Genomic DNA, 20,279 nt, shown 5'->3' with positions numbered 1-20,279 from the left:
TGTTGGTGGATTGTGGGATGTAACCATCTGGAGAGGAGAAATGGACAGACCGCTGTTTCTTTGCCAACTAGATGATAGCAATGCAGGGAAACTTCCCTATGACAAGCAGGCTGTACCTTGATGGCAAGAACGTAAACATTCATTTGAATTGGTTGGGTTTTTTTGGGACATTTTAATGCCAAAGCAAACACTGTGTATGGTACAGCTAAATACAGAGTAGGTACTGATCCTGCATGAGGTAGAACATAGGTAAATGACATAAGCCTTTCTAATTTGGATTCTTATTATCCCATTGTTAAAAGAGCACACGAAGTACTATACAATTTAAAAATAGTAATTATACATAATTTAGCAAAACGATCACACCACACAGGTCCTATAAGCCAACAATTTACAGAAGGAAATAAAACAAATACATATTTTTTAAAAATGTAACACAGGACAGTTATACTCTATTTCAAAAGGTTTTCAAGAAAATGTGATTAAAAATTGCATTGACACAATGCCCATTTTTGTAGGCCAACTCCAATTCCAACTGAGTGACATAGAACAGGCTGTAAATACTGCTTCTTCAGCCACATTTGCAGTGAATAAGCTACTGCCTAAGACACATGGCAATGAAAGTTCAGCTCATTAACCTTTCCTCACTGTCTGTCAAAAAAACCAGCAAGGAGTATCAGGTTTGTGCCCCCAAGCAGACAGACTCCACATGAACTGGCAGCTTCCTTCAGTTCTCCCTTTTTTTTTTTTTTTTTGGTGTGGTTATGCTGCAAGCTTATCAACAAGCAATTGCACTGAGTGCCTTTGCTGGCGTACTCATCACTGCACTAGCACATCTCCTTCAGCGTGGCATTTATACACTGTGCCCTTTGCTGTTTTCTCTGGAGGTAACGCACTCGGGCATCCTGTATTGATTTATCATCATTCCTTTTCTCCATCTTCTTTGCAGAGTCATCTTTGATTTTTTCTACAGAAAAACAAAACATTACAATTCTGTGTCATAAATGCCACTTCCACCCCCTGACTTCACACTTACAGGGTCAGCTGATCAACTAAAACCAACAGAAGCTCAATTTTTTCAAGTGCTGCTCTTGGCCATGCCAATGGATGGTCCAATGATCTCCAGAAGAGACAAACAGCTAAGTAACTAGGACGTCCTTTCTATGGAAAAACTAAAGTCTCAAAGACAAATATAGTGTATATCCAGCTATACTTAAGTTATAGAAAAAATCATACCCTCAACCCTCTTGTCAATATTTGCATGTGCATCACCCCTAGTATATGTCTGGACCATGCTGGTTTTACTATAACTGAGCCTTTGGGCCTCAAGTTCTACGCATCTGTTACTTTTCTATGCTACCTCTTCCATTCTGAAAAAAAAAATACTACAAGGCTCAGGGAAAAATGCCTTCCCGGATTTTCTTGAAAGGAGAAGAAAAAAAAATGGAGGTAGATCCCTCTTCCAGGACTTCTCTATTAGAAATGCAAACTCTCTCCCGCTCCCACTGAGCTGTCTCAGATCATGGCATTGGATGAATTCACCTGCCTGATTGTATTGGAGAAACATGAATTATTTGTCATAACATTAAATGAATAAATTTATAAAATAAATACATTTTTTAACAAATATCAGAGGGGTAGCTGTGCTAGTCTGGATCTATAAAAAGCAACAGCGTCCTGTGGCACCTTATAGATTAATACACATATTGGAGCATAAGCTTTCGGGGTGAATACCCACTTCATCAGATGAATGCCGAATCTGACGAAGTGGATGTTCATCCACAAAAGCTCATGCTCCAATATGTCTGTTAGTCTATAAGATGCCACAGGACTGTCTTTTTTTTTTTTTTTTTTTTTTTTTACAATTAATTACTCTTTTAATTAAGGGAAGTACTGATGGTAAAACATGCTTTCTTGAAGGCTGAAGTTCCCTATTTATCCACAGGTCAGGTACAGCACAGGCAGAGACAGTTCACGATTCCCTCGCAACGCCCTGCCAGTGTCTCTCAAATCCATGTTTGGAAAGAGCAGCTTAGGGGCTTCTCTACTGGAACCACTGACAAAAGAATTCAGAGAATGTCAAGCTGCTGAATCAGTTAATATGCACTAGTTTAATTAAAACAGACCATTATTTGTAAATCAGGTGTTAAACTTTGCTGGATGTTATTTTGCTGACAAGGAATTTGTAATGATCTCCTCCCTCACCCCATCTGTAATATTATAGCTCTTGGAATTTCTCTCTGACAATATCAGGTTAGCAAATAATTATACTCTCTACAGTAGGGGAAATACCCTTTCCAAACCTAAAGTAACTTGTGAAAATAGGTGTTCATGTTCAAAATGCTTTTCTTCTAGTTACAGGAGTGTGCATAGCTAACATTACTGACAGAAGACAAAAGTCAAAAGAGGTGTGGCCAGGTTAACAAGCAGCATCTAGGCTAGTGACTTCACGCAATACTCAGCATGCATTTTGCCATCTCTCTCATTCACAGCCACCTAACATGGCTAAAAGAGACAGTCAATTTCTGATTCAGGTTTATGGAAAGCTAAGACCAGTTTGCTCACCATACTGTCGTTTGAGGTCTGTCTTGTTTTTCCACTTGGTTATTTCCTCCTCAGTCACCTCTTCCCGTGCCACACTGCTCAGTTCATACACATCAATTTCATGTAACTTAGGCAACAAGTCTTTGACCCACTCATAGTGAATAGGACACGCTATCCTCACATACATTTTAGATGTGACCAGGACATCGTGGAAGATGATCCATTCAGGTTGAGGTTCCTGGTCATGGAGCTAAAGGTAAAGTTAATCACATTTTTTCAGATTACTATCTTGGTTTTCTTTCAAAAAGTGTGCTCTGCAGATTGACAGCCTTCCCATGGCTTTTACTTTGGAATGCTGAAACATCCCATATTTAACCAGACTAATTCAGAACCTAGAGTTGTCTTCAGTAACATTTATCAATAATGGTTTTCATTTCTAGAGCATCTTCTAGGAGAGGATCTCCAAGTACTTCAGACACATGAATAGATTAATCCTCTTTAAAAGCCTGTGAGGTAGGTTAATATCATCTCCTTGGGATGGGAAAACTGAGGGATAGAAGTTAGTGACTTGCCCAAAGTTGCACAGAAAGTCAGTGAGAGCCAGAATTCAGATCTACTGACTTTTCCAGTTCTGGGTTATAGCCACTTGATCACGCTGCCTTCGCAAACCAAACATTTGTATGAATTCTGTGCGATTCCCTAAGGAAAGGTGTGGTATAGTCTAGACACTATAGGCAGTGTCTTACAGTATGGAGGCTGTATGCAATATTTCACATGGCCAGAAGCTAGCTTCAAGCTTACACCAGGAACAAACAAGCCAAAGATCAGGGAAACAATTTGCATAGCCTGCTTTTTTTTCCCCATTTACCTGAAAAAAAAAAAACACCACAAAACTATTAGCAGAAGTAAGTAACTTACTGCTGATGAAGGATGAAGATGGACTATGCTACCATGTCCGTCCATTGTGCAATACGTCCTGCCTGCAGACCTAAAAGCATGGGGAATATTTTTATATCCAGTGACATGTTTCTGTTGCTGTCTAAGCACAGCTAATCTAAAAAGAGCAGCAGCAGGATAGGATTAAATGCTTTAGGATAGAAAAAATAAACTTTCCAGAAATAAGTGTAAATACTAGATGAGGATTAAAACGTCTCTTTATACACCATATTAACTCTTTTCAGCCCACACTTGATGCTGAGACAAATGTGGTTTTAGGATTTCCATCTTGCTGACAGATGACGATTCAGACATCAGCAAAGCCCTTTACCAATATTAGCTAGGCCTCCCACCGCCACTGCAAGGTGGGTAATTAAATATTATCCCCCCACATTTCACAGATATGGAGACTGAGATACCAAGAAGTTAAATAATTTGTCCAAAATCACAATGAGAGTAAGTGGCAGAGCTGGCCCTGGTAATTAAGACTCTTGGCTCCCAGGCCTGCACTCAGACAGCTCCTCTCCTGCTGTAACAAGTGAAGTTGACTCTTTTAATAAACTGTGGTATAGTTTTGCGACTATTTGTTTTGATTTATAAGCACATACTAACAAATGCGGCAAATCTTTTCCATGCAATTCCCCAAACTCCACTCCTTACCTTCTGGCTACATTGGTGAAGTATCCTGTGCATAGACATCTTCTGAGTATCTCATTTCTGGAGCCATCAAAACGCTCTCTTGGGAAGTCTGACAGCTGCATAAAGAGCAGCACAAACTAGATTAGTGTCTTTGTTAAAGGAAAATTGGTCACACTTTTCCCCCCTCAGGAGCTTAAACCTTGTGTTTCACACTTCATAGTCTGCTATTTTATATGACCTTCTTTTTGTCCGTTGCTACCATTACACCACATATTTAGAGATGTGTACTAATAAAAAACTACCTAATTGTAGCCTAAAAAGATTAGTTTAGATTAGGACAAAGATGGCAGCCATCTAGTGAAGACTCCATACTGCAGTACACATCTAACGTAGGCACTTGTGCAAAGACAAATGCCATTAATTTATATTAGAAGGAAGTTTGTTCACCTGTTTAAGCTTACTGGTTATTTCCTGAAGTTGTGCTTCCACGCTAAAAGCAGATTTTAAAGCTCTGAAATGGACCCAGTGTTTCTGGCACCAAGCTGCAGGAGACTTGCTAGGAATAGAGATACTGGTGTTATAACGAGGCCTTTCATAAGTGGAAGGCAACAAGTTGCTGCTATTTTTTATTATGGTCATACAAAGAAGACAACAAACATTCATGTAAATTTGGACAGCAGATTCCTTGTACTGTACATATATTACAGTGTGCAAAAATCCGCATCTGGGTATGAGCACATGTGCACATAGACGGGCTTTAGAGAAGAAATGTACAATAGAGCTCCCAATTGATGTCTTCTGTGCATTGAACAAACACCTATGTACCTTGATTTGCACTGTTCAAAGATGTTTAAAAGGGTTGCAAAATCATTGCATCCTCCTGCCTCTAATGACAGTTCCTGGTGGTGGTGTTCTGCTTCCTTTTGTTTCTGAAGGTCACCTGAGGAAATACTAAGTTATATTTCACTTTAACACATTCAATTTTCATTTGTCACTCCTACCTTAGTTTTCTATAATCTCTCTGAAGTGCAGCTGAAAGTCTTGACTCTTTATTTAGATTAATTTTAAGACTCGTTTCTTTCCCACTCACCCCCAACCTCAGTTTTGTCTCGCCCACTTCTGAGAACACGAAGCTGCTATTAAAGCTGTGATTAAAACTGTCAGCCAGCACTAGAGATGTAGCTTTGATGCCAGTGCTAAACTCTTTCCTTGGGAAAGGTTAGTGGGTATTGTGTTCTCTCATGATCAATTCTGAGTGGTCACGTAGAATGAAGACATGAAAATATACAAAAGCAACAGAGTTTAAAGAGTTTCTAGAAATTAAGTGAGTGGAAGATTTGATCATCTGAGCAGCAGTACCTCACATTTCAGATGAGACAGAAAAAACAGGGCCCGCTGCTGCTATTTGTGGGTAGTTTCATTTATCCTGTTGAACCTAACTTATGTCATGAAGTCTAGATAACATGGCAATGGATAGATAGAAGAAATAAGTAGTTTGGCATAAAACTCAACCCATGAGTCTACGGAAACCTTCATGACAGGTTCCAGAGTAGCAGCCGCATTAGTTTGTATCCGCAAAAAGAACAGGAGTACTTGTGGCACCTTAGAGACTTAACGAATTTATTTGAGAGCACGAAAGCTTATGCTCAAATAAATGTGCTAGTCTTTAAGGTGCCACAAGTACTCCTGTCCTTTTTGCAGAAACCTTCCTGTAACTGCAAAGAATGTGCCATGCCAAAGAAATAACACCTCAGAATTTTGACCTCAATTTTTGAGCTCAAAAGGATTCCCCCCGCCCCAAGTAAAGACAGATATGGGCTGCTTTAGGCCAATGCAGTATGCTGCTGCACTTCCCCAGGCCACGACCACACACACATTCAGGTATTTAATTTCAAACACACGTGGCACCACTAAAGTCAACAAGGGTACTCATGCACTTAGCTCTAAGCACATGAGTACGTGTTTGCAGGATATGAGTCTATGCCATGATCCCTTGTTTTCAGATTGACAGGTACACTGTTTAACAGGGACTGGAGTCCCTGCACTAGTTTGTTAGCTGGCTGAAAAGGAAATGTGAACAAGCTGCAAAAGAAGCCAGAGGGAGAATGGGAAAGCAAAATCAAGTCTATGGGAGTGTGAGGAACTGCAGAGTATCATCCAACAGCAAAAATCTTCTGATAGCTCACTTACAACTGAACTGCCTTTTGCCATTGTATCAGCAAAAATGAGTTAATACATTACGGAGATAACCAGACACTGACAGTGCACATAAGCAGAAAGGACAAAGTTCTCCCCAAGACTTTGCTACACATACTGTTTTCAAAAGCGAGTGGGCTCAGTGCTAGTGAAAGGTGCTGACCTGAAAGTCCAGCAGAATTAAATCTGTTTAGTCGCTGAATTGGCACAGGACCAGCAGCAGCAGTTCATGCTCCCCCCACACTGACTAATAATCCTGCCCCAGAGGGAGCATTTATAGGGCGAGTTCACTCTTTTAATCTAGTCAGCTCTTGGTCTCTCATTGCAGACTGGCCAAAAGTGGATCCAGGTAGCAGCTGATGAGGTGTTATTTTTTGTTATGATACTAGATCTGAGCTGCCAGTTGCAATGGAATCTTTCAACAGTGACACTCCCCACGCTGCTACAGACAGCATTTATGAAATACACCGGCTTAGGGTGTGCAGCCATGTCTCCCTCTCGTGACTGGGCTAGTTGAGAATACAAGCTTGCTCCTTACTGATAGCTCATGGAGTCATTCTTTTAACTTAAGTGACAGGAGCTTGTGGGGGGGGGGGGGGGTTGCCAGAGATTCCCAGACGATTCCCACTGATGACTGAAGTGCATGTATGTAATGAGCTGTGGCTTCACATAACTAATGACAATAGGAATGGGAAACTAGTGAAGAAGTGAAAGACAAAATGCATAAGGACATTAAGAACAAGTTCTCCAGACTAAGCAGTGTGTGTTGATCAACCACCTCCCGGCAGACATTCTGCTCAGGGTACAATTTGTAACCTGAGATGGCCTGCTTCTGGAGAACAGGGCTTCTTACCAGGTCGTATGAAGACATTTTCCACAGACAACATCGCAGCTATGGGAAGCAATAGCTCTTCGCAGTCGAGAGAAGCTGCCTTTATGACAGCACAAGTCAGGTTTGGAGGGAGAGGAAATTGCACCAAAAACTCTCCCAGTCTTGTCACATGGCCTCTCCTTATTGGGAGGAAAAGATTCAAACATCAGATTGAACAGACTCAATCTGTAAGGCCAGAACGTAGGTACAAGACCCAAGCAGCCAGAACATCTCCAATAGAGCCTTCATTGGCTCTTATATAAACACACACTTCCCAGAGGCCCAGGAGAGAGAGCCCTTGCAAATCCAGATAGCAGATGACCCTCTAGCCAAAACTCTCCCTCAGATTGCTCACATCCTGTCCCATCTGCACTGTCAATGGGGGTTTTGAGTGCACCAGGAGTGCAGGATTAGTGTGAAGAATTCTTAGAAGATTAGGATAAGATATGTGAGTTTCTCTCTTAAGTATTATATAGGTCCCATTACTGTTATGTCTGAGTATCTCACACACTTTAGCACATTTAGCCTCACAACAGCCCTGTGAGGTGCTATTTCTCCCATTTTACAGATGGGGAAATGAAGCACAGAAAGACTAAGTAACTTGCCCAAGGTCATACAGGGAAATCTGGGGCAGAGCAAGAACTGAATCCAGGTCTCCTGAGTCCCAGGTTAGTGCCCTAACCAGTAGCCCATCCTTCCTCTTGGATCAGAACATTCTTTTCACACTGGAAAATATTTAAGTTCATGGGCAAACTAATATATGGGCTCTACTGCTGAGGAAAGCAATCTACCTTATGTTCCCACTCACTAACAACAGTACAAAATTATGTCACAAATTTTTTTTTTTTCAACTACTGAGATTCAAAAGGTAAAAAGTTGGTTTCTGCCCTTTTTACCTGTCAATAGCATCACACTGGTAAAGTTGCTTAAGAGCCTCTAAAATATGCCTCTCTTCAGGGCGGTCCAAATAGGGGAACCTACAAACAGAAAGGCAGATTAAATTCCATTGCTTGGGCTCAAGGTAGTTTGCTAAAGCTGTAAGTGTTTTATATTACAATGCTCCTGGAATCCTTCAATACAGGTCAACACCCAAGGGAAAGCGTGTTTGCACGTGTATGTATAATAGTTACACATTTCTATTTAATGAAGGAAATAGCTTCCATATCCCAAATGAGCTCTGTCTGCACACACAAATATATCTATTGTGACAAAGTTCCTCCTCTACCTTGGTGTGTCCTGCACTTACTGGCGGATTTGCTCACCTCACAGATTCACTCTGTGGGTCAGGAAACAGCCCAGAGACCTTCCCCTCTGGTAGAAGCCATAGTCCAGGTCAATTCCTCCCGTGTTTGATCAGAAGTTGGGAGGTTTGAGGGGAACCCGGGTCCGCCATCTACTCCAGATTCCAGCCCAGGGCCCTGTGGACTGCAGCTGTCTAGAGTGCCTCCTGGTACAGTTGCGCGACAGCTACAACTCCCTGGGCTACTTCCCCATGGCCTCCTCCCAACACCTTCTTTGTCCTCACCACCGGACCTTCCTCCTGATGTCTGATAACCCTTGTACTTCTGAGTCCTCCAGCAGTGTGCCTACTCACTCTCAGCTTCTTGCATGCCTCTTGCTCCCAGTTCTTCACAAGCACTTCCTCTCCTCTGGCTCCCTCTGGCCTTACTGGAGTGAGCCCTTTTATAGCATCAGAGGGGCCTTAATTGGAGTCAGGTGCTTAACAGCCTCACCTGACTCTTAGCAGGTTAATTGGAGCCAGGTGTTCTCATTAGCCTGGAGCAGCCCTGCCCTGGTCACTCAGGGAACATAAAACTGCTTATCCAGTGTCCAGTATATCTCCCTTCCCTAGTTCCCTTGGGAACTACTCTGCTGTTCCCAACTGGCCTGGGTCTATCACACTATATTTACACACATACCCGGCACATGGGATCCTCAAGTTACTTATTCCACAAGGGGCAAGTTTTAGGCATACAAACCTCAGCAATGTTCCTTTAAAACACTAACAAAGATTACTGTTATTTCAGGAGCTAGTTTTGACCGATCCCCAAAGAGATGTGAAGCCTAAAACACAGCCAAATGCTGGAGATTTTTAAGAGAATGACACAAGAGTTGATGTTGTGAAATCGTCCCATTTACCCTCACATCTAATTCTGTTCTTGGTACCAACAGGACATAGTGTGTTCTCTTCTGGTGCCAACACTCTCTAACATGCATTGCCAAGACTCAGGAGGGAGGTTACAATTCCTTCCTCCATGGGTTACCTTATGACATCATGTACAGCAAGGCACTTCAAGGTCAAGATCACAGACGTAAGACTAGTTCTCTTAATCTCTGGGATCATGTGATCAGGCATACACTGATCCCAGAATTCCTTGCTGTATACCCTGTAGCATTTTCCAGATGATGTCCTGCCAGCTCGGCCTGCTCGTTGCATTGCTTCACTCCTCCAAAAATAAGCGAAGAAAAATAATATTGTGCTTGTCATCAAAGTAGCAAAGCACCCTATAATTATGATCAGTGATAGCAATTTGTCTTTCTCTAGATGAAGAAATTAATATATTGTACAGGAACCCTGCTATGCAAAATGTAACAGCATAAAGAAATAATATTGGGCAAAAACTTCCTGAACATCTTTGAATTACTTGTGCTCAATGTTGGAAAGATGGTGTAAATAATTTTCAGATTACAGATAATACATGGTGCATTCTTCTTCACTGCTCATGATTAAAATTAAAGTACCATGCTCTACTAAAATGTTTTATTTACTATTCCTGATGTTTTCTAAATATTGATCTAATACAGCTGCAAATGAAAGCTAAATGTGCTGCAGTGCCTCCAAAATCTCTCTGCTCTTCTTTATATTGCGAATATTGCAGTCATACAATACATTCAAAGCAACTTTCAAAGGCAATCTGAGGACTCTTCTCAAACCAGAAAGTAAATTACCTTTCTTCTAACTTACTTTGAAATGGGAACCACCTCCAGTATGTCCAAGCCAACCCTGGGGTTATGATTTAACTGCTTCACGAATCCACTATCAACTACATACCTGAAAAAAAAAAATTAAAATACCATAAGATACAGGAAGAGGGACCTAGATCAGGCAGTGGCTTAGATTCCTTATCCTCAGCCACAGTAACATGTCAGATGGAACCCCATTGGTCTGTAAATGCAGAAGATGACAGTTGCACTCTGCTGGCCAATTACTGAACTACAATGGGATGGACCTTGAGGGAATTCCTCACATAGGGCTTGTCTACACAGAAATTACACTGATTTAGTGGAATCAAAGTACTGGGTTTGGTTTCAAAATCAGATAAAGAATTCTAAATATCAGTTTAAGCCTACTTAAGAGTGCCAGAGCAAAAGGGATGTATCATTTATTAAACTGACGCAAACATATTTCTGGTCAACATACAGAGAAGAGTCACTTACTGCAAAAGGGCATGTAATTACTCAGCAGGATCAGAAGAGAAACAGAAGGGGAGGGGAATTGGATGAGGTTTTCCCAATTCTAATGCAGCATTGAGTCATTCCTCGGTTACAGCTTTAACCAAGGATAGGAAATAGTTACCTGATTCCATCAATGGTCAGAGATGTTGCAGCAACATTTGTGGATACCACACATTTTCTAATGCCTGGAGGTGGCGGCAAAAATATTCTTCTCTGCTGATCTAAAGAGAAACAGTCCATCAAGTAATCCTTTATGTCAGGATGCACAGAAGTCAAATTTCATCTCTAGAAAAGGACAAGATTACCCACTAAAGACAGAAAATTAATGGAGGTCTTTGGGTTGAAACTAAAAGGTGAGCCCATCTTTTTGTTCCGTGTTTTATACTGCCAAGTACAATGGGGCTCCCAGGCACTTCAAGCACTATCCTGGTACCTTTGCTGTTGTAAAAATAAATAACTCCTCTCTCATTCAACCCTCAGTCCATCTTTTTGGGAGGGAACAAGGTCTGCACCCTCCCTACATGTCATCAACCAATATACTCCCTACAAAGGTTTCCAGGCCTTAAGATTGCTGACCTACTCTTCTCATGTACATTTATTCTGCCTTTTGGCATTCTACACATTGCATCCACAGAATTAATACCACATTCAAGATCATCTGAAGTGAAAACATCTGTTTTTATAAGGGTCATGAAGCCTTCATTTCTGAACTCTTCAAAATTAGGCAGCGACACTGCAGGCTGACTTCGTTCAGTAATTTACACCTTCTACATAGGGCAACACCACATTATTTGTATCTTCTCTTGTATGTATCATCTTATTGCTGCATATCTTATTGGCAACACTTTTTTTTTTAAAGGTAACTTTTGATTAAGATTAATTGGAGCAACACAACTGAGTAATTAAGTCAAATCCCTACCAAACATATTTTAATTGAAAATGGGTATCCTCTCCCTATAACAAACATTATCCACAAATTGTATGTGAAGCTTTTGAAATGATACTTTATTTTAAAAGCAAACACTGGACTGAAAAGAAGACAGGCTTCCTGGCACTCAACACTCCCATTAGCCAGTTAAAGAGCAGAGTTAATGAGCTCTAACAATCATTCCATCCAGTCCTCGAGTGGAAGGACAGTAGCTATAACAGGAATCCTTAGGGCAAGTATGATGATCTACTCATAGCTAGGGAATCCTCCAGCTTCTAGTTACGCCACAAGAATCTTCTCTGCTGGGAGCAGAAGAATGCAATAGCTTTACAAGAAAAGTTATGTGTGTTTTTAGTACAAGAAAGACAACATGTCATTATGAAAAGGCATTGAAAGGATCTGACAATTTAATGGATTTTTGCCAACTACCATTATGAACCAGCACGCAATACAATTCTTTTTTGTTAGAGAAAATAATACCTTTTCCTATTGAGGCTGCAAGGGGAATTTCAAAGAGGCAGAATGTCATTATCAGTGCTGAAGTTTGGCCAGGACATCAGAGCCAGCAAATTCTTGTGAAAACCACTATGACATTTTTAAATAACCACAAGTAGTCAGAACTTTGGGGTTTGGTACAAACTGAAAGACTGAACTTCCAACAACACAGCATTCACTTTTTCCACGCTAGGACTGTCATTCAGGACAGATTTGGAGAGAAGGGCACTGCCTTCTAAGCCAACATTGCCGCTTCCAGCAGAATATGGACTTTAATTCACAGTCCCCGAGCAAGAACTGACCAGGCCAAATTATGATTAGCTTGTGACAATACTGCTTTATTAGTCTCTCAAACAGGTAAGCAAATAGCTGGGTTGTTTCCATTCAAAATTAAAGTATTTGACCAGGATGTCACATATAACAATTAACTGCAGCTAAGATCTGCATGAACCAAATATAACATTATGTTTAATTCAGTAACCCTTACCTGTTGGCATTGACCCATACAACGGTAAGATAAGCAAACCTTCAACAGAACAATCTTGCACATCATAGCAGTAATCAATAGATTCTGCTTTCTGGAAAAGTAAGTCGCACGTTCTTTCTATCTCAGACTGTCCTAAAGCAAAACACAGAAGCACTTAAAATACAAATTAGTTAGTGAGGACTTTATCTTGTTAGTTTGCAACAGCTCTACACAATCTGGTCTTTTACACGTACTGTGGAGATGTCAGTACAACTGTGAGGGTAAAGGAAAATTAACTGGTCATTTGCAGTCTTTCCAAACTGGGTTTTATCCTTAGGGTTTTTTTGTGCAACACTGATGGTTTAGATATGTATTTTGTATCGGGTTTTATTCACTATTTCAGCAACCTGAATTATAAATTAACAAGTTTTTGCCAGGGGGATTATTTAAGGAGCTTCCCTTTTCCAGAAGAGCAGCAGCGAACCCTTATACCGTACAAGTATACAATGCATTGCTTCATTCTCCTACATGAACACAGAAAAACCAACCTGGAGTTTATCTTCTCTCCCACATTGGAAAGAGTTGGTCAGCATGATTATTTTGTTTGTTTAAAGCCCCTATGAAATCAGGGAGAGGCTCTGGTGCGCAAGGAATGTAAGAACAGGTCCTTAGAAAAAAAAGTGACACACCAGTCATTTTCTTTCCCCTTCTCACATCCCATAAAACAGGATTCCATACTCCTGCTTCCTAGTAAGGCGAGCTGTGTAACTTTCTGTATAGAATCTCTCTTTTCCAAAGGGCAGAAGAGCGGATGTAGAACTAGATGTGGTTTATTTTCAACTTTTTGGTTTAGTCTTTACTATCTAACATCACCTCTCTCAAGGGACTATATCCTGCCCTGATAGGGGGCTGGACTCTGATCTTGCTGTTTTGTACTTCTACAACCACTAGTGACTAATGCCATCATACAATCAAAATCCTGAAAGACTCTTGGCTGGGTTTATAAAGGAGCAGGGAGTAGTTAGGGCATCTTTCTCCACATTAGGATAGGACAGAAACATCAGGAATAGAGGCAATGTTAGAGGTATAACAACCACCACTGTTGGAAAAGCTATCTAAACAGCGTTAGGGTAGGATTTTTGAAAGTGCCTAAGTGACTTAGACTTTCAATGGGATTTGTGGTCCTAAGCCACTTAGGACCCTTTGAAAATCCCACCCACAATCTTTAAAATCATTACATGTTTGCCACAGCCACTTTCTCGACATTTGCCTTCCATGCCCTAGTTCAGTTGTGCACTGCTGCACTGATGCACCTAGACACAGCTCTAATGCTGCCAGTGCCCATTGTTCTAGGATGATCTGGGCATTCAGCAGTAAGACAATTATTTCTGTTGGCAATGCCACCACTTGGTACAGGATAGAGTTTTTCAAGTAAAAAGGAATTCTCACCAGTCAGAAAAACCAAGATGTCTCCTGCTGACTCATTCAAGTGGATATCCAGGGTCGCTTTTACAGCCTGAAACAAGCAGCACTAACAGGATTATCTACTGGAATTAGAGCTTTTCTCATCACTAGCTGTAACTGACAGTGTAAATCAACTCCCTCCTCCCCCTTTCCACCACCAAAACTAGGAAGCTTGAGAAACTAGCCTTGCACGAAGTGTTTAATGCTTCATGCAGAGATGAGCTCCAATGCTCTTTGAGAGCTCATTATCATACAGTTAACAGTGAGAACATGGCAAACAGACAAAGAAAAATAAGCAATACCTCTGTAACATAAGCAGAGCTTTCTGCATCCTTTGGACCAAGCAGGCTGCAGAATATCTCCTTGACAGGATAATTCCTTCCTGGAATGTTCACCACTGCGCAGCCTCCAAAGAACTCTGAGAGCTTGTCTACCTCCAGGGTGGCTGACATCACCACCACCTTCAGGGCTTTCCTTCTCTTGAGAGGCTTCTTTTGTTGAAACAGTTTCTTCAGCAAGCCAAATAAAATGTCCTGAAAGAAAGAGTCACCTTAGCTTCACAACTCAACTCTTCTGACTACAAATGCCCACTGAAATACATGTGGAAGGGTTGATTTTACCCCAGAACCACTGGTAAATGGGACAAAATTAAGCAATGTGCTTTGGGGGCACAAGTGCTTTAAAAGGTTTTTTCCTTCTTGTAAATATTCTGGTTGCTCTCTAAAGCTTAGCAACAAAATGTTTCGTAGGCTTAAAGAAACGCAAGTTTTTTCCACAGCTCTGTAACAGCAAGCTGAAACAACACAGGTAAAATACCTTATTTCTCATTCCTAATTCTCCCCTCAGCTGCAAAATGGCAACTGTTTTTAAAGCAGTGCCAAAATTGTTAGTACTGTAGTTCCCCCACAGAAAAAAAAATGGCCCTTGCTGGTGTTTGTGCTGCACTCAGAGGTGGTCTCTGTTTCCTCAGTTATTATGCAAAAAATCAAAAAATGCAGAATAACTGAAGTAGGGAGAGGTGTGGGAAGAAATCAGATCCACAGGCTAACTGTCAGAAAAGTGTAACCCTTCCCCCTATCCTCCCATCTCAGGAGAGACTTATAAAGTGTAAATGTGCTTTAGTTTAAATCCCTTTGACTTAATGCCAAAGTTTAATAGAACACTGGAACTTTCAATAATAGAACAGTTATATTTTTTTGCAACATTGATAACTGCAGCTGTATCAATAAAAATATGCTTGTAACATGATAAAACCATGAGTGTTACAAACTATGTGAGGAAGTAACCAAGGGCGTGGTTTCAGCTAGCACGTTTGTGCACTGGAACCTTGCTAGTAACATTCATGCTGAAAAAACTGACAGCTTGACTGCTGTTTTTGAACAGAACTGTAGCGAACAGTGCCAGGCACAGTGCTGACAGGACCTAAAACTGACAGATGTTCCAATTTCAGTAAAGAAGCAGCCAGTTCATGCTGTGGTGAAGTCAAAAGATACACCAGAAGCACAGAAGATCATTGGTTTCAGAAGAGTGCCTCACACCCAGCCAGAAGGCTGTAGGGATTGTGCAACAGCCAAAGGAAGGAATAAGTAGATCACAACAGTGGAGAAAGTGACCCAAACTGAACAGTCAAACAGAAGCACTACAACTTCATATAGACAAACTGTAAACCTCAAGGCATTCAAAGAGAAGAAAAAGTCTATGCTACATGGACCTTCTCTATCTGGATGGTGCAGATAGGGAGGAACAACATGTTTAATTATTAGAAGTGCAGCAAGGAGTCAGGACCCCTGGGTTCTAGTCTAACCTCTGACACCAATTCACTGTATGAGATTCTAGATAAATCACTTAACTGTTCTATGGATCAGTTAAAAATATTTCAGTTGCTCCTGTAAAATGGTGAAGTCACACAGGAAGGTCATGAGCTTTAGTTAGCACGTAAAGCACTTTGAGATCCTTAAATGAAAGACGTTATCAAGGGGCAGAGTATCATCTTTTTAGTCTCTTATAACTGAACTAAACAGAATTAATGCTTCCAGGAACTAAGGACCAACACAAACCTCATCACTTTCCACACTGAAGTGTGCTTCTTTGACCTGGGCTTCTCTCTCAAATACACAGTGACATGTACTTTCATTAAAAAACAAAAAAACAAACCAAAAACCACACACACATCCCACCAACCTACAAAAACAAGACACTCCATTGCAAACACTTCTCCCCTGGGAGAAGGAATGGGAGAACAAATTCATGACAGATGTTAGTCATATCACTTCACGTACTAAGAGACAGAGTGCAGCACAAGAACCTATAGAGAACAGAACTGCAAGTTTCTTTTAGTTATACTGAATGATGTGTGTCAAATGAAGCAACACTCACTGTGCTTAAGCTCCGCTCATGGGCTTCATCCAGTATAATGACACTGTATTTGGTAAGATGGAGATCTGCCAGTATCTGTCTCAGTAAGCAGCCATCAGTCATATACTTGATTGCAGTACCCTGAATAGTTTAATCATCCATTCAGTTATTGCCCTGGATATGGATTTCATTACATACAGTCACATATAAGGAGTGACTACAGACTGAAGTTGATCATTTAGACTTAATAAGGTTCACTGAGAGACTTTGGATGCTATAATTAACATGCTAAGCCACAGCTACAAAAGACACTTGCTAAGTTTTCTGAAATACTTTACAAATACACAAAGTCCATTATTTACAACATTTCTGAAGTGCTATATTTCTAATACGTGCAAATCTTTTCTTAATTGTGGGATCTCAGCATCACCTCCTAATGACAATCCAATAATTCTAATTACAAAATCACAGTCAAGTATTCACCTAGCATGCACATTCAGATTGTTTAAAAAACAACTTTCTTGATGAGAATTTGTGGGTTCTGTGGCAAAGTTTCAGTTGTAATATGCTATGAAAACATGTTCAGCATATAAAGTTGATTTGAGCCGTATTTCAGACTGCTAAGATTGAATCTCTGGTGGAGATTCACAACAATGAACATATAGAATGCAATTCAAAACAGACTTCCTGGTTGGCGAAAAGCAATTTTAGATTTAAACTAATCCACAATATAGATCAAGATGAGAATCCAAACTCTGAAGCAAGCACCTTTATGTAACGTGCATGTAGCTCAAGGACAACCTCACTAAAAGGTATTGACACACAGCTTTATTTTACATAGGTCATATTGACAACTTGCCAGGAACTCAAGGGCAGCACCTGATTTGTATTAAATGGAATCACTTGCAGTCACCTCTTTTAAAATGGAGGATGTGCCACACAGAGACAATAGGGCCCAGAATGCAATGATTTATCTTGCTCCATTAAGATAATTTTTTTTTAAATAACATTAATAAATAATCTTCAACTTGTACCTCAGAGGTGCAGTCATCAAAGCGAACCTGATATCCCACTCTGCTTCCTAGTGAAGAGTTCATCTCCTCAGCCACTCTCTGAGCCACTGACATGGTAGCTACTCGGCGTGGCTGAGTCACACCAATCACTCCATGCTTTGCAAAGCCTACAAAAGGCAAGGAAATTGCTTCATCAATGAATTACCTTCATGGCATATTAACTGTTGCTAATATATTTTTAAAAGCTTCACTGACTGATTTCACTGACTAATATCTCCCCCTCCTCTCACAAACCTGTGAAGTCCAACATAAATCATCTTTGTTCTAAGTTTTAAAAATATATATTTATTTTCTTTGATCTATTTTGCTGATAATTTCTGGAGAGGGGAGTGACCAGCATTTGTGGGCCTCTCCTGGAAAAACGGAGGGGGACAAGAAACATGAAGATTACTTATATTTTAAAGAGTATATTAAGAGTATTGTCTAACTGAAGGGTTTTACATTTCACCAATAGCATCTTAAGGAGAAAATAAACAGTTACCTTCTTCAAATAGATATTTAGGGAGCTGGGTAGTTTTGCCACTCCCTGTCTCTCCAGTCACAATAAGAAATGAATTCTCTCTCACAGCCTCAACTAGTTTCTTCCTGTATCTGTGAATAGGGAGGGCTCTGAAGTCTGAGTTTCCTTTGTCCTTTTCCTTTAGGCAACTGGCTTTTCCTTCCATTTGGGCAACAATTTGAGTGCTTTCCTGTGGTGCACAGATAGATGAATACACCTCCCAAAGTTATAATTACATGCATGTTTGATATTTGTATCACAGTATACAGTAAGTGTTCTATATTTCACATTAGCATTAAACAGGGAAAACAGGTCCTCTCTCAGACTAATCCTAATGAGATGAAATTCAGGAGCTAGTAGAAGGTGGAGTCAGCTCAGGATACTTTCCAGACAGTTTCCCAACAGCAGAATTCAACCCTGCTAAAGCACAAACTTGGGACCCTCACAGGCGAGAGAATACAACTCTTCAATTAGGATGGCTAGTGCAAATACTGAACTCCACTATTCTGGGTTTGTGGGGATGAAATGGTCCCTGCCCAAAATCTTGCAGTGTACTGGAGAACACAGCTACACTTTTACACTGCGTACATGTACCCCCCATTCCACATTAACGGGGGGCAGGGGCAGGCAGGTGCCATTTAACTCATCCCCAAAACACAGATAGTAACCAGGGAAAGAAGAGAGCTGGGCAGGATCCATGACACCCCTCCAGACCCAATAACTAGGGAAAGGAAGGAGTTGGGGCACGAGCCATGACACCCCCTAGTAACCAGGGGAGGGAGGGGACCAGGTAGGAGCCATGACACCTCCACACACTAATAACCAGGGAAGGAAGGGGGCCAGACAGGTACCATGCCATAATCCTCCCACCCCCACAGTAACCAGGGAAGTGAGCGGGCAGGGTAGGAACCATGACACCCACCTCAGTAACTAGTGGAGGGTGGAAGGGGGCCAGGCAAGAACCATGAACCCCCACCCCAGAGCAACTAGGGGAGGGTGGGACGGAGCCAGGCAGGAACCATGAACCGCCCCGCCTCCATAACCAGGGGAGGGTGGGAGGGAGCCGGGCAGGAGCTATGACACCCCCACACACTAGTAACCAGGGAAGGGAGGGGGCCGGGCAGCAGCCATGACACACACACCAACTCCCCCGGGGAGGGAAGGCGGCGAACAGAAACCGTTACACACACCCCCGTCAAAGCCCCCGGAACGCGGGGCGGGGCCCCATTACTCCCCACAGGCCCCGCAGTGGGGACAGGACGCCGCCATATTCGTGGGCCCCCCCCCACACCCCAGTGGGCGGAGCTTCCCCTACCTTTTCACAGGTATCCGCCACGTGACTCCAGCCGGTCTCTCCTCCCTACTCGGAAGTTGAACCCGGCGCGCTTTGATGACGTTTCGTGTTTACTTGAGGTCGCTGCAGCCGCCGGGGAAACGGGGCAGGCTCTGGGAAATTGTAACCCCACCCCCTCCTACCCAGGCCACGCCCCTCCCGTCCATCATCACTTAGCCCCGCCTCTCCCCCTGCACTGGTCTCAACATAGCCCCTGCGCCCTGCTAGGGGTCAGCTCAGTGCCCCAGCTCTGCCCTGGGCCCCGTTCTCCACTCCCTACAAGCTGGGGGACACGGGACCTGCCCCGAGGGGCCCGCCACCCCAGGAACTCTGCTGTCCCGCAGCCCAGTGGGGCGGCTTCGGCCAAGGCCTCTCCTTGGGCCCTGCGTGAATCCCACACCTTGCCCTGGCAGTATGGGGATAGGTGCCATAAAGCATGGAGAGGGGCACAGGCCCACTCGGGCGCACAGCAGTCCTTTGAGCCACGAGGCTGCCCTATTAAATGTAGTAGGCCCCTGACCTGCCCAGGCCCTGTATCAGTCATCTGCCCCAATGCCATCTAAGTGAATGTGAATGTGAGACCCCACTGGGCTGAGAGGGTAACACTTTACCCCCACTTGTCACAGGTGAAAAGAAGGGTGCAAGGTGGGGGTGAATAAGATCCCTGCTTTTGCTTAAACCCTTATCTCTGTCACTAAATATTAACAGAGTTGGTTATTCAAACCAAAAGACTCTCATTGTCACTGGTTTTTGCATTTCACTTAGCTTGGAGAATGTGAATAGAGCAGCCTGTTCTAGTTTGCTTATACAGGCTTCCTAATTGGTTTCATTTTCTGGTTCTCATGCACTAGCCCAAAGGCTGCAATGTTTGCTGTAAACCCTATATGGAACAACTTAAATAATAACAAAAACATTTGTTGATTAAATAAAAAAAGGTTCAGGTAGTGTTTAAACAACCTGCAAGTGACCCATTAATAGGAAAATCTTTCCCTAAAAGCAATAAATTGTCACAACGTATTTGGAA

The 20,279-nt window shown here is 42.0% G+C and overlaps 1 protein-coding gene across 3 annotated transcripts; it reads right to left on the bottom strand.

Annotated features, from left to right (window-relative positions):
- Positions 1–138: 138 nt before the first annotated feature.
- On the bottom strand, positions 139–19,392 carry DHX40 (DEAH-box helicase 40). 3 transcript variants are annotated; one of them, XM_030536611.1, is made up of 18 exons: positions 19,238–19,392; positions 17,905–18,112; positions 17,385–17,530; positions 16,372–16,491; positions 14,298–14,528; positions 13,981–14,047; positions 12,553–12,684; positions 10,764–10,863; positions 10,152–10,238; positions 9,451–9,633; positions 8,083–8,163; positions 7,169–7,326; positions 4,945–5,059; positions 4,567–4,675; positions 4,141–4,235; positions 3,463–3,532; positions 2,566–2,794; positions 139–967 (listed from the first exon to the last, which is right to left on the bottom strand). In XM_030536611.1, the coding sequence occupies exons 2-18, from the start codon at positions 18,086–18,088 to the stop codon at positions 828–830; spliced, it is 2,247 nt and encodes a 748-aa protein (XP_030392471.1). In that variant the 5' UTR covers positions 18,089–18,112; positions 19,238–19,392; the 3' UTR covers positions 139–827. The 3 variants fall into 3 exon arrangements, with proteins under 3 accessions (XP_030392471.1, XP_030392472.1, XP_030392473.1); XM_030536612.1 differs by lacking the exon at positions 19,238–19,392 and adding an exon at positions 19,115–19,216; XM_030536613.1 differs by lacking the exons at positions 17,905–18,112; positions 19,238–19,392 and having other exon boundaries at positions 16,372–16,524; positions 17,385–17,472.
- Positions 19,393–20,279: the final 887 nt, after the last annotated feature.

The sequence above is a fragment of the Gopherus evgoodei genome, chromosome 17 (assembly GCF_007399415.2).
Source record: "Gopherus evgoodei ecotype Sinaloan lineage chromosome 17, rGopEvg1_v1.p, whole genome shotgun sequence".
Classification (NCBI taxonomy): Eukaryota; Metazoa; Chordata; order Testudines; family Testudinidae; genus Gopherus; species Gopherus evgoodei.
This window is presented reverse-complemented; position numbering and strand designations above follow the sequence as displayed.